Genomic DNA, 13,593 nt, shown 5'->3' with positions numbered 1-13,593 from the left:
ACATTACCTTCTAACAATGAAAGTGCTTCAAATTTTTTCACATCTGTATCAAGTGGCCAGCTCCTGTATAATGAATGCACAGCTGATACGACACGTCCCTGAATGCACTACAATAGCCAGTGTGATACCACACATTTTCCCTCTCCTCTGTCTACAGTACAGTCTTTCGTCATTGAATAAAGATTAAAAGGTAATTTTGTGTGTGAGCAAATTTGCTGTATTTGCATTTGAAATACCCATGAACAAGTTTAGTTGTAATGTAACTGTCAAAAAAGGCACACTATGTTTATTAGAGCATATTAGTGCAGCTCCTAAGGCCACTAAATTCAATAGGAATTAGCTCGTTTTACAGACTTGAGGTACAGGCAGAGACAAACAGTATAAACAATATAAAGCAAATAAAATATAAATGGGTGATTCTTGGCTATTGGTACCTTTTCCATCCCTGTAAAGAGACTTTCAGTTTTTTACTTAAAGAAAATGCTTATTATGAAATGAATAATGCTTATCATAGGCATCACTTTTTTGGAAGGAACTTAAAGAGCATAGTGAGGCGAGTACACGGTAAACATTTGACCTCATTCACTAGCCGTGCGGACGCAGAGATTTGTGCTTAAATCGTGCGTAAGCACGTTCGATGCAAACCTTTGATTTTCCAATATGTTTGTTTTGTTCATACTCTGCGGACAAATTTAGAACATCCTCAGACCATGTGTAAGCACAAATATTGCAGGGTCCTCTATCGAAAATACATCAAACACATATTTTCCCCAAGATGTACAGTATTTTAACTCTAGTCATTCATAAAAAAAAACAAAAAAACAATAGTAATAACTTTGGTGACAATAACTCAAACCAGAAATTTGTTAATGGGTTGACTGACCTAAACAACAATTAAAAGGACAATCCTGATCACTTCTACCCTTCGTTCCGTTCAAACGCAGTACAGTAGGATACAGTATGTGCTTTTATATGCTGTCCCTCGACAGCCGTCTGCATGCGCAGCCGACCTTGTCACTCAACGAGGAAGTGCGATCAGATTTGCTGCACTTTTTCAAAGGCTTCAGTATTCTTTAGAATCCCTATGACAATCTGATTAATATATTTTTCTGTAATTCTGCATGTGCAGATGTGATGTTAAATCGATCTGTTCACTCACACATCGCCGCTGGTGTGAGTTATGACGCACTCCAGTTGCCATATGTGGCTTATATTTCCTGTTGCTTCCAATGCATTTCATTACTCTTAACTACAAATGCCCCTTTGCTCTATTATTCCTTACTATGTAGCGCATGCAGTATTTTCTCATTCTTGGCTCTTAATTTTGTTTGTATGGTTGTTTTAGTGCCACATTCTGTAATTTAACTTTGAAATGTATTAAATTATTGACACGACTATCTGCGACTGGCTGGCGGCCAGTTCAGGGTGTACCCCGCCTCTCGCCGAAGATAGCTGAGATAGGCTCCAGCATGCCCACCCACGACCCTAGTCAGGATAAGCGGTACAGAAAATGGATAGATGGATGGACATGACTATTATATGTTGTCGGTTTCTGTGTTTAGCAAGCTTTCTGATAATACAAACCTTTTGAATATCAGATACAGATTAAGAAAGTTACTAAAGTTTTGGATCAGCCACCTGTGGTGAAAAAAAACGTGCATTTTAAAGGGAAATAGGGGCACGGTTTATGCAGATAGGACACCGAGGGCACAAGCCCGTCATTTAGAATGAATTCCGATTCATTAACATACGCACATGGTTGCAAAGAAAATTGCCCGGTATGCACGTCATGAATCTGACGGTAACTTTGCATAAATGCTCAACCTGTGCGCAGAGTGAGAACATTTCTACACATTTCTTAATGAATGAGGCCCATTCTGTCTGCCTTTTTGTAAGTTTTTTTAATCTTAACCTTAAATTTACACCTTGGGCTAAATTGTGATTAATATAAACAAAACACTTGTTTGATATTATGGGTCATTTTCATATAATCTGAGTAATAATGATAAAGACATACTCCACTGAATTTAACTTTGAAAATCAATTAATTCTACTGATATGAGGGCAGTGGAACCTCGATTTAACGGACCCGGATAAAGGGAACAGAAAATAGTGTCCGGTTGGAAATCAAAATGCCCTTTTGTAGCGAACAAAGCCTATGAGTCCCAGAATTGGCCGCTGTTGTTTACTGGCGCAATCAACAGACAGGGACTGGTTCCTGTATTTCCAGGTTGTGCCACAAAAGGGGCATGCCATTTCTACCTGTTCATATTCATGGTTGCTGTTTATTCACTCGCTTGTCATGCACACGTCTCTTGAACATACGATACTGATTTTGGTACAGTATACAGTTGTTTTTTTGTCAAACCGTAACGGAAGTGGGAAAAGGAAGATGCTAACCTTGTGGCTCATGTAGCGACCCTCAGCTCAACCACCACCACAACAACTTTCTCCCACCAGCTGCACGCCATTTTCAACCATCCCAAGCACCAGTGATCATGGCACTTTCACAGCAGTAATAGATAATCACATCAATGTTTAAAGGTAAGTTTAGGTCAGCTCTAAAACTTTTCAAACTTTCTGACATTTATGTACAATAATTTTGTACTATATTTGGTTTGTATTAGACCATGAAAAAAAAGTGCTTCAAATTAATGGACAAATGGCTTTAATGGCAGCCTCTCGCCCCTATTAGTCCACTAAATCGAGGTTCCACTGTACTTGAATTATTGGCAGTCGTTATCATTCGAAAGGTAAAAACTGTTTCTGAGAAAAAAAATGTGTTAAAGTAATATTTTTCAGAGCGAGTGGGAGAGAGAGAGACAGAAAGAAAGAAAGCGAAAGAGACAGAGAGCTAGACACAGACAGAGAAAGGGAGAGAAAGCGAGAGAGACAGACAGACAAAGAAAGAGAGAAAGAGCAGGAGGGAGAGAGACAGACAGACAGACAGACAAATAGAGAAAGAAAGAGCGAAAGAGACAGAGACAGAGACAAAGAAAGAAGAGAGAGACAGACAGGCCGAAAGAGAGAAAGAGACAGACAGACAGACAGACAGAGACAGAGAAAGAAAGCGAGAGACAGATAAAGAAATGAGAGAAAGCAAAAGAGATGGACAGACAAAGAAAGAAGAGAAAGAGAGAGAGGGAGAGATGGCACATTAAAAAGTACAGACATGCAAATGAATCCTCAGGGTATGTGTGCGTGTGTGAGACTTTTGGCTTGATTACACTTCATAAAACCAATTAATATTTTTACATTCTCTTCTATTATATTTTTATGACTATATTTTACAATATTCTGCTACTTGTCTTTTGAAGAAAAAAAAAGCGTGGTGTTTTTTGGGGACTGGAACAGATTAATTGCATTTCCATTCATTTTAATAGGGAAATATGTTTTGAGATGTGTTTTGCGATAAGAAGATGGTAAGAAGATTGAACGAATTAAACTCGTATCTCAAGGCACCACTGTATCAGATTTTTTTCCTATTGCTTAATATGCTTTTTCTATGAAAACTAACAAGTCGTGTCTTCACAGTTGCATTTTTTTTTGTGGTTCTTTTATAAATGGTCTGTCTTTGCCACTCTAGCTGTCTTCACCGTGAATGCCACTGGAGAGAGCCTCGTTTTGTTGTTGCAATACACCAGAGAGATCTGTGATCTAAAGTGCCAGGATGCGACATCCATTTTGCATTCATACAATAGCAGACAGCGAAATAGATGGTGTAATTTCTGAGATGCGTATGAATTTGTGAACGTGTCGGAACAATTGCATGTCTTTATCATCATTACGATTGTATAACGACAAGAGTAATGGGTTTAACAAGTAGTTAGGAGCATATATGCATGGATCATTTTACACCTGAGACTCGAGTCCCGAGATACACATGTCATGGAAACATTTGAGTCCCAGCCTTGGAACAATGAGTCCCTGTAACTTATCATCATGGAATACTACGGTGACCTGGAAGTGCAAAACAATAGAACAAAAAATGTTACATTTCAGAAAACGCATTAACAAAAGCAGAAACACTTACAAAAGACGAAACAAATTACAATTGAGACAACCCGGAAAGGGAACGTCCAACATTATTAGGACTCCAGTATGTTTTCCTGGAAGGACACGCCCTGGAAGGACACGCCCTGCTCCAATAGTACTGGCTAATAGTACTGGGATTTGGTGCTGTATCCCTGTAGAACACGCTCTACTGCTTCCAGACGGTAAAAGAAGTATGTTACTGATTAAGTGTGGCAGCGTTAATATAAATGCCATTAACCCTAAAGAATGTCGAACACTGTGCAACATGGTCGAACCTGACTGGACCGAACCATCGCATAAAAATAAGAGTTGCCGACGCACCCCCGCACATTGAGCGATTGTATATATGGATGCCCTGAACAGCGAGCCTGTATAGGCGTTTGATGCTGTATATACAATATACTGTACTTGATCACATTTCTTAAACCATAAAATTATAGATTAAGAGTTAAGGAAGAAGCAGGTTGTTAAAGAGACAGGATGATGGCGAGAATTAAAGTGCGGCTATTTGAAAGGAAGCTGCCGGCTCCATTCATTTGAACGTACATTCTGGTCACAAACATCGCTCTTTCATGCACAGGCACATTATACATTATGAATACAGGTTACTATTGATTTAAAACAACATTTGATGGTTTAAATACTGTGCTATTTATATGGCTTGAGCCGAGGCAACGCGGCGGCACGGCTCGCAAACCCGGTAATGTATTTTCACCGCAGGGGAAAGCTTCTGTGCATTTTTATTGAATGTAAAATGGGACTAGAGAGATTATAATTTTTTATCGCGTCAATACCAGCGGTCGACCGATCGGCCGCTCAAGGAAACAGTTGCCAAACTACGCACACTGCACCATAGTTCAGTCGAGTTCGGCGGCGGTGGTCGGTGTTCGCCAGCCTTAACCAGAATAATCTTAACCTTAACTCATCCAAAAGTGTCTTAACCCCAACCCTAGTTCTAAACCTAACCATAATAAACTTCTTTGTTTTTTTATTATATTTGGGATGGACATCTTCAACCAGTTCAGGGTGTACCCCGCCTCCTGCCCGATGATAGCTGGGATAGGCTCCAGCACGCCCGCGACCCTAGTGAGGAGAAGCGGCTCAGAAAATGGATGGATGGATGGATCTTGTTACATCTGCGTAGCCTACCCTTCCCGCGATGCAGGAGCCAATCATGTAGAAGTGGGGCGGGTCTTGCCGAGAAAGGGCGTGGGATTTCTAAGAATGGGTTGTCTCAATTGTAATTTGTTTCGTCTTTTGTAAAAGTGTTTCAGTTTTCGTTAAATTGTTTTCTGAAATGTAAAAGTGTTTTGGCTTTTGTTAAGTTGTTTTCTGAAATGTGAAAGTGTTTTACAATTTGTTATATTGTTTTGCACTTCCAGGCCAGTGTAGAATACAGATTCAGTACTCCTTCACGACATCACTGTTCTTGCTTCATGGTCCCTCTATATTACTTTCTTTTAGACTGTTTGCATAACATTTTTGTTATCCATTGCTCTTGCTCTCTCTCAATGTATGTGTTTATGCCTACGACGATGGCAATTTTTTTAGAACAATATATTCATTCATTCATCTTCCATTCCGCTTATCCTCACTAGAGCGTGCTGGAGCCTATCCCAGCTATCTTCGGACGAGAGGCGGGGTACACCCTGAGCTGGTCACCAGCCAATCGCAGGGCACATATAAACGAACAACCATTCGCACTCACATTCACACCTACGGGCAATTTAGAGTCTCCAATTCATGCATGTTTTTGGGGTGTGGGAGGAAACCGGAGAATACCCACGCAGGCACGTGGAGAACATGCAAACTCCACACAGGCGGGGCCGGGATTTGAACCCCAGTCCTCAGAACTGTGAGGCGGCTATGCTAACCAGTCCAGCGATGTTGGGCGTTGACCTCGGTGACGCACCTGTCGTGAATTGTAATCATCAACCTTTTGACAGTGTGCGGGCGTCGGAATATTCACCCATTTTTGCCCCGTGTTCGCCGCCGACGTTTGTGGTCTGTCTCATCTGAGTTACTCTACGAATAGATTGTTTACCACACGTTCCCTTTGTCGTGTCCCCCTGTGTTATTTGTTTTTGTTTCTCTCTGGTCGTGCGTCTCTTTGGCTCAGTACGTGTCGCCCTCGCATGTTCTTTTGTTGAATTAAAATTGTTTTTGGACCTTTTGTCGAGAGTCTATTTTTGGGATCTGTTTTTACGGCACAGCCGTCCATGACAGAATGTGAGTGCGAATGGTTGTTTGTTTCTATGTGCCCTTCGATTGGCTGGCAACCGGTTCAGGGTGCACCGCGCCTCCCGCCCGAAGATAACTGGGATAGGCTCCAGCATGCCCGCAACCCTAGTGAGGATAAGCGGTAAAGAAAATTGATGGATATTATATTATTATATATTATAGGTTTATTTGAACAGCCTGTAGATGACTCCTGCATTTTAAAAATGTTCACTTGTATATTTTATGTAATGCACTCAGGTTCATGTGTGTGTGGCACAGTATTTATCATAGTGGGTGAACATGTCAACTTTACCAGCATGTAGAGATTTTCCCAGAAGTCTTGTGTCATGAGTCGGAAAAGAGCCAGGAAGGCCCATCCAAAGCTGTCAAAGCTGGTGTAGCCGTAGTTTGGATTCCTCCCAGCTTTCATACACGTGTAGCCCTCCGGGCAACGACTGAGGAAGGAAGGGAGCAAGGATTCAGAATGACGCGTTGTTTACAGTGGTACCCTCAAGTCGGGACACCCCAAAAGTTCTACAACAATATGCTGCTGAAAAATATGGTCTGAAGTTTAAACCATTTTTGGAGTTCATCAGTGCATTTCTCCAGACTTACTCTGAAAGGAAGACAGTGGAAAAGAAAAGCCAGGTTAAGTGCTGCTTTTATTTGGTAAGATTCCTACTTCCGGTTTCCATTCACTTCCCATTAGCTTGATAAGACTCTCACCTGGTACCAAGCAGCTTTTTTGTGGACACAGGACTTTGATTTGGTGCTTTTGAGTCCATGTATTTGTGATGTTTCACAAGAAGGAGCACTGAGTGAAGATGGAGACTGCTATGTTAACCTCTTAACAGTGTTGCCACAGTTACCTTGAAAAAGTAACTTTGTTACTTTACTGATTACTTGATTGTAAAACTAACTTAGTTACTTTACTGATAACTTGGTTTTAAAAATAACTGAATTAGAAAAACGTAGCGTAGTGAATTAGTAGTAGTAGCTTTCAGCAGCGGCCGACAACACTACATGAACATAAAAATGACAACCGGTTTTGCGAATACTTTATTAGAAATGCATTTTTAACATTAACGTTAAATAATATTTTTTTTTATTTTTTTTAAAAAGACAGTTTTTCTTTACATCCCTTACATAAATACTTTTTTAAAATCAAATAAACAATAACTCTTTCTTGATTTAACTTATACCGTATTTTCACGACCATACGGCGCATTTAAAAGTCTTAAATTGTCTCCAAAATGGACGGGGCGCCATATACTGCGGCTCGCCTTATGTGTGCACCGAGTTCCAACATCTATAAATGTTGTTGTGTGATGAGTGCTCCGCTCTACTTTTGTTTTTGTTTTTTTAGCATTTCCTGCCAACACACTGCTTACACACAGGAAAAGCAGGCGTGGGTGAGGACAGGGGAAGGACGGTAAAGCCACGCTTTATCCATCCATCCATTTTCTGATCCGCTTCTCCTCACTAGGGTCGCGGGCGTGCTGGAGCCGATGCCAGCTGTCATCGGGCAGGAGGCGGGGTACACCCTGAACTGGTTGCCAGCCAATCGCAGGGCACATACAAACAGACAACCATTCGCACTCACATGCACACCTACGGGCAATTTAGAGTCTCCAATTAATGCATGTTTTTGGGATGTGGGAGAAAACCGGAGTGCCCGGAGAAAATCCACGCAGGCACGGGGAGAACATGCAAACTCCACACAGTCGGGAGCGGGGATTGAACCCGGGTCCTCAGAACTGTGAGGCTGACACTCTTACCAGTCGGCCACCGTGCCGCCCCACGCTTTATATTATAGGTTTATTAGAACAGCCTGCTGCGATTGGCTGGCAACCAGTTCAGGGTGTACCCCGCCTCCTGCCCGATGACAGCTGGGATAGGCTCCAGCATGCCCGCGACCCTAGTGAGGAGAAGCGGCTCAGAAAATGGATGGATGGATAGAACAGCCTGTAGTCGCTCCCAGAACAGCCGCTCCCAGTAGGGATATAGCGCCGGGCTGTTTTTCTTGTTTTACCGCTTTACTGACTGGGAGCATTTCCGGGGTGTGCATTGTGCAAAACAACATCGGTTTGGCGAAAGGACCCCCGAGCAGCCGCGAGAGAATTCAAGATTAACGAATCCATGGTTCTCAAGTGGAGGAAGCAGGAAAACGAGCTTTGCCAAGTCAAGAAGACGAAGCTGAGTTTTCGCGGGAAAAAAAAGAAAAACAAAACGCGGAAACAAGGTGAGGTGGCCCGAGTTGGGAGACCAACTCGAGCAATGGATTAATGAGCAAAGAATAACTCAGGGTTTGCCATCATTCCGGGAGGATTGACAAACCGCTGGACATCGGTGTAAACAGGGCGTTCAAATTGAAGTTGCGAGCGGCGTGGAAGTAATGGATGACAGATGGCGAACACAGCTTTACCAAGACTAGGAGGCATCGCCGGGCGAGTTACGCCACAATTTGTGAATGGATTGTGGATGCTTGGGCTAACGTGTCTGCTTGCACTGTTATTCGAGCTTTCGCACGGCAACGAGACTGACTCGAACCTACCGTGTTTGATGGAAAACTTGCCCAGCTGTTCATTTCGGATACAGAAGATGAGGACTTTGATGGATTGTTGGATGAGGACTGATCAAAAAATAAAGTGTACATTGTTAAATACTTCAATAAAGTACGACCGAACTCAGTTTTGTTCCCGCTGCCTTTTTAAAAACATTGTTTTAGCGTGTATGCATGCTACCGTATGTTTTAAGATCGCGTATGTTTTACCATGCCCGCGCCCAATAATACGGTGCGGTGCGCCTTATGTATGTGTTAAATACAGAAATAGACCCAGTAACTGAGACTGCGTCTTTTAATACGGTGCGCCCTACGGTCGTGAATATACGGTAGGCTACTTATTTTTTATAAAAAATAAAGATCGTCTTTCTAGACTTCACTTAACATATGTACATAAATAAAATATAAAATAAAGAGACTTTCTTGACTTTACTTACACAAATACTTATTTTTATTTTTAAAAAAAAGCATTTTATAAAAATAAAGATCGTCTTTCTAGACTTCACTGAACATACATAAATAACATAAAATAAAGATAGTCTTAACATATAAAATAGTATTTTTTTGTGGCGGAAACATAACACAAACCTCTATGTCTCGTAATCTGAATTGAAGGTTGCTACAGGAATAAGATAAGAGTTCTCGATAACCAGAGGTCTTTTCTCAAACCCAAACATACACAAATGATACAGGTAGTGGATTTTTATAGAACATTTATTGAAATCTAATAGGGGAATCTTCAGGGGGCCAATGCAGGGAAAAGCAAAACAAAGGTCAGATGAACATTAGTAAAGGAGATTGAATTTGTGATGTGAGGGTGGAATGAGCATGGGGTGACCATGCATAGAGCTGGGAGTTCCTGTTCTCATTAATTTAAACCCAAATACGCACCAATCTGTACCTTAGTAGACCACAAGTTGGATTTACGTGCGTGGATCACAATTTAGGCACGCTGGTCGATCTCCCGAATGTTTGGCCGGTCCGGTCCACACGGGGAACAGGTGGATTTGGTGGAAAAAGGAGGAAGGAAAAAAAGAAAAGAAAATAATAAAAAGGGTTCCAAGGCAGGGCGGCCGAGGCCAGGGTGTCACTGTTCGCGGACCTGTTTCCTTCCCAACGGAGCTTGCCCGTGAGCTGCCCAGGCACCCGCAAGGGTATCTTAGGGCGCTGGCAGGGTGCTCTGTGGTAGGGAAAGGTCCAATGTGTGGTGTGAGGTGGGGGTTTCCTGGCTGAGTCAGTCTTCGGGAAGTTGGTTGAACGAGCGCTTCCTGAACGAGCGCTTTATGCCCAGCCGGAAAAAGGGGGTTTTGGCCCCCTCTTTTGGCCCCCCCCTCTGGGGGCCAAAAGGGGAGATACACCGCCTCTTAATGTTACTTTTCCATCCTTGGATTATTTTGTGGCTTACAACCAGTGGGATAAAATATTAATTATTGGATTTTATATAACGAGACCAGTTTCCAGCTTGGCATTGTCACGCATACATCCTCTTCAATCCCTCTAATGAATGTTTCAATTGTATGTGGTTGTTGAGAACACTGTAATATTTGCAATGTGGCATTTGTGTTGTGTGAGGTGAAACGTCCAATCAGGCCCAGTTGACAAACAGATTTGACATCAGATATTCAAATTTGCAGAAATACAATCACTTGTGGCGCTGTGATGGTGAACACTGGGAATGTTCATGCAAAATTCTTAAAATATCATGCAACATTAACATTTTATGAAGATTGTGATTAGTTCTCCCGGAGTTGCAGTAGTTCTCCACCGCCTGTGGGTGTCGCTCATGTCCCATCCATTGTCCCAGATGTCTTAACAAGTTGAATTTAAGAGGACAAATGGGCTTTTGAATTTTATCTTGGCAGGCCTGGGAGTCCAGGCTTCTGTGGTAGCTGCTAATTGATTTAAAGTCTAGGTGAGAAGTCAGGATTCCTAGTCTCCACTTTGATGAGCTCCTTCGGACTGGCTGGTAATTAATTTAGCGTCCGTGTGAGATAAACCAAGCATCACCGTGGCCGTCTGTCTCGGCGGGGGAGCGGAGACAGGAAATGCAGTCACAGTCCGAGGTTGGGGGTCATGGTGCCATCTAGCGAGCACCTTTGTATTTTTCTACATTTCTGTGTACTCCCCCTCCAGATAAGAAGAAAACTGTGTTCTGTGAGGCAGCTCAGTATTCATAGTAGTAGGGATCTTGTTGATTATGGAAGGAAACGTGGGTGACTGAACCGTATTTAAGGGTAGCATTAGTTCTACCACAAACTGCCCGAGCAACCTCTTCAACTCTTCCCCACTTACTGTTTTTGTTGCACCGAAGTCCAGCTTTTGCTGTTTCAGAGGTGGACATACTGCATTAGTAGTTGCACTTTGCTGCTTCTTACAACCTGGTTGGAGTTTCAGTGTACTGTGCTGCGACTCCTAATGTTTTTTTAAATTAGACGTAGTGTTCTTATAGATTGACAATACTTTGTTGCCAGGACATAGTGTACAATGGACCTTAATATTGTTCTCTAACTGAGTCGTGTCCTCTCTCCGCTGCTCTTCTCTCTCTACACGAACGACTGCACCTCAGCGAACCCGACAGTCAAACTCCTGAAGTTTGCAGATGACACCACTGTCATCGGCCTCATCAAGGACGGTGACGAGTCTGCATATCGACAGGAAGTGGAGCGGCTGGAGCTGTGGTGCGGCCGACACAACCTGGAGCTGAACACGCTCAAGACTGTAGATATGATCGTGGACTTCAGGAGGCATCCTTCGCCACAGCTGCCCCTCACGTTGTCCAGCTGCCTTGTGTCAACCGTCGAGACCTTCAAGTTCCTGGGAATTACAATCTCTAAGGACCTGAAGTGGGCGACCAACATCAACTCCGTCCTCAAAAAGGCCCAGCAGAGGATGTACTTCCTGCGGCTTCTGAGAAAGCACGGCCTGCCACCGGAGCTGCTGAGACAGTTCTACACAGCGGTCAACAAATCAGTCCTGTGTTCTTCCATCACAGTCTGGTTTGGTTCTGCTACAAAAAAGGACAAACTCCGACTGCAACGGACAATCAAAACTGCTGAAAGGATTGTCGGTACCCCCCTACCCACCATTGAGGACTTGCACGCTGCCAGAACTAAGACAAGGGCGTGCAAAATCCTCTCGGACCCTCCGCACCCCGGTCACCAGCTCTTCCAGCTCCTTCCCTCAGGTAGGCGCTACCGATCAATGCAAACTAGAACTAGTAGACATTCCAACAGCTTCTTCCCTCTTGCGATCAACTTCTTAAACACCTAACCTATAATTCCATTACAATAAGCTGGCAATTTTTTGACTTGAGTTCGTTGTCACATTTCTGTGGGGCCAATTATGTATTACTCGTGCACTCACTGTAGTTGTCTCGCCATGCTGCACTATTTGCATATACTGGCCACTCATGCCAGAGTAGCATCTGCTCCATTTGCACACTGATTGAGGAGTATCTGTAACATTTGCACAACCAACATTGTCCCAGATGATCGCACTACTTGTCACTTTAAACCGCATACACTCCTTGAAGTCTCAGCGCCCTTTGCACAATGGTCATTGCACCGGACTATTGGAATATTAGTCATTCGAACTGCTCTAAGTGCTAGAGGACTCTGCATCTTTTTGCACAATTGTTTTTTGTCAATGTCTTTATGTCTCCAAAGTGTTCTGTAAATTGACTGTCTGTTGTACTAGAGCGGCTCCAACTACCGGAGACAAATTCCTTGTGTGTTTTGGACATACTTGGCAAATAAAGATGATTCTGATTCTGATTACAACATTGCTTAAACATTGCTATTATGGTAGTTCTTTATATTATATTCCATGACCTAGAAGTATTTTTGATACAAATAGTTACTATAGTAATGGCTTTACTACTTCATAACCATAGGTTAGTGATAGACACTACATCTGTTCCAAAACTGGGTTACATCAGTGTTGCGGGAACAGAAAACTCATAAACTGGGGACCCCCCTGTACAGTTAATAAAGGTTTTATGGTTTGGATTCTGGAAATAATTATTGCAAATAGGAAATTCTGTTTTGAAAATTGACGAAATTGAAGTTTGACCAGCATCAATACAATGGATTGTTTTGAACCTTGAAGGTACTGCTGTATTTACAATGTCAGCTTCAGGCACACCGAGGAAGAGCACGGGCAGATACTCACCCTGAGTCTGAGCTGTTCCCACAGAGAAGGGCATCGGTTTGGTGAGGCAGGAAGTAGAAATTTGCTGAAGAACAAAAAAATGGCTACAATAAGGCATTAGTCACATTTTATGCGACAAGATTTTCAATTTTGCAAAAAGTCTGTCAATTCATTCAGGTCACTGGTGTATTTTCAATTCAGCTCATTTCACACCAATTATTTTTGTCTTGGCGGTGACAAAATGACATACTGTTTTATTGTGGCAGCATATTGGCTGACCCATACTCTGAGCCTGCTGCGCACTCGTACTCACAACTTCCTCACAACGCCCTCCTCTCCAACTTACTGTTGTTCATGATGTATTCATCCCAGTCGAAGCCTATGCTGCCGTTGGGCAGGTAGCTCTCAGTTAAATTGATGGGCCAGATGACACACTTGTGGCGCAGGTTGCCCATGAAGAGCTGCAGACCAATGAGTGCAAAGACACTGAGGCAGAAGACGGTCAGGATCATCACATCGGAAAGCTTCTTGACAGACTGGATGAGGGCTCCCACAATGGTCTTCAGGCCTGAAGGGGAGGTGCCACGCAAACAGAAGCACACAAAGTGATGACGCAGGAGGGACCG

General features: G+C 42.9%; 1 protein-coding gene across 7 annotated transcripts in view; it reads right to left on the bottom strand.

Moving 5' to 3' along the window:
• Positions 1-13,593, bottom strand: part of scn8aa (sodium channel, voltage gated, type VIII, alpha subunit a) — a 162,201-nt gene that overhangs the window by 83,214 nt on the left and 65,394 nt on the right. For all 7 annotated transcript variants that reach the window (XM_061693436.1, XM_061693466.1, XM_061693427.1 and 4 more), the window contains 3 exons: positions 13,314-13,535; positions 12,989-13,052; positions 6,569-6,710 (listed from right to left, as the gene is read on the bottom strand). In XM_061693436.1, the coding sequence (XP_061549420.1) occupies positions 6,569-6,710; positions 12,989-13,052; positions 13,314-13,535 (428 nt within the window). The remainder of the gene's footprint in view (positions 1-6,568; positions 6,711-12,988; positions 13,053-13,313; positions 13,536-13,593) is intronic.

Source organism: Phycodurus eques, chromosome 1 (assembly GCF_024500275.1).
Source record: "Phycodurus eques isolate BA_2022a chromosome 1, UOR_Pequ_1.1, whole genome shotgun sequence".
Lineage (NCBI taxonomy): Eukaryota > Metazoa > Chordata > Actinopteri > Syngnathiformes > Syngnathidae > Phycodurus > Phycodurus eques.
The sequence above is the reverse complement of the archived record's forward strand: the minus strand, read 5'-3'. Positions and strand labels throughout refer to the sequence as shown.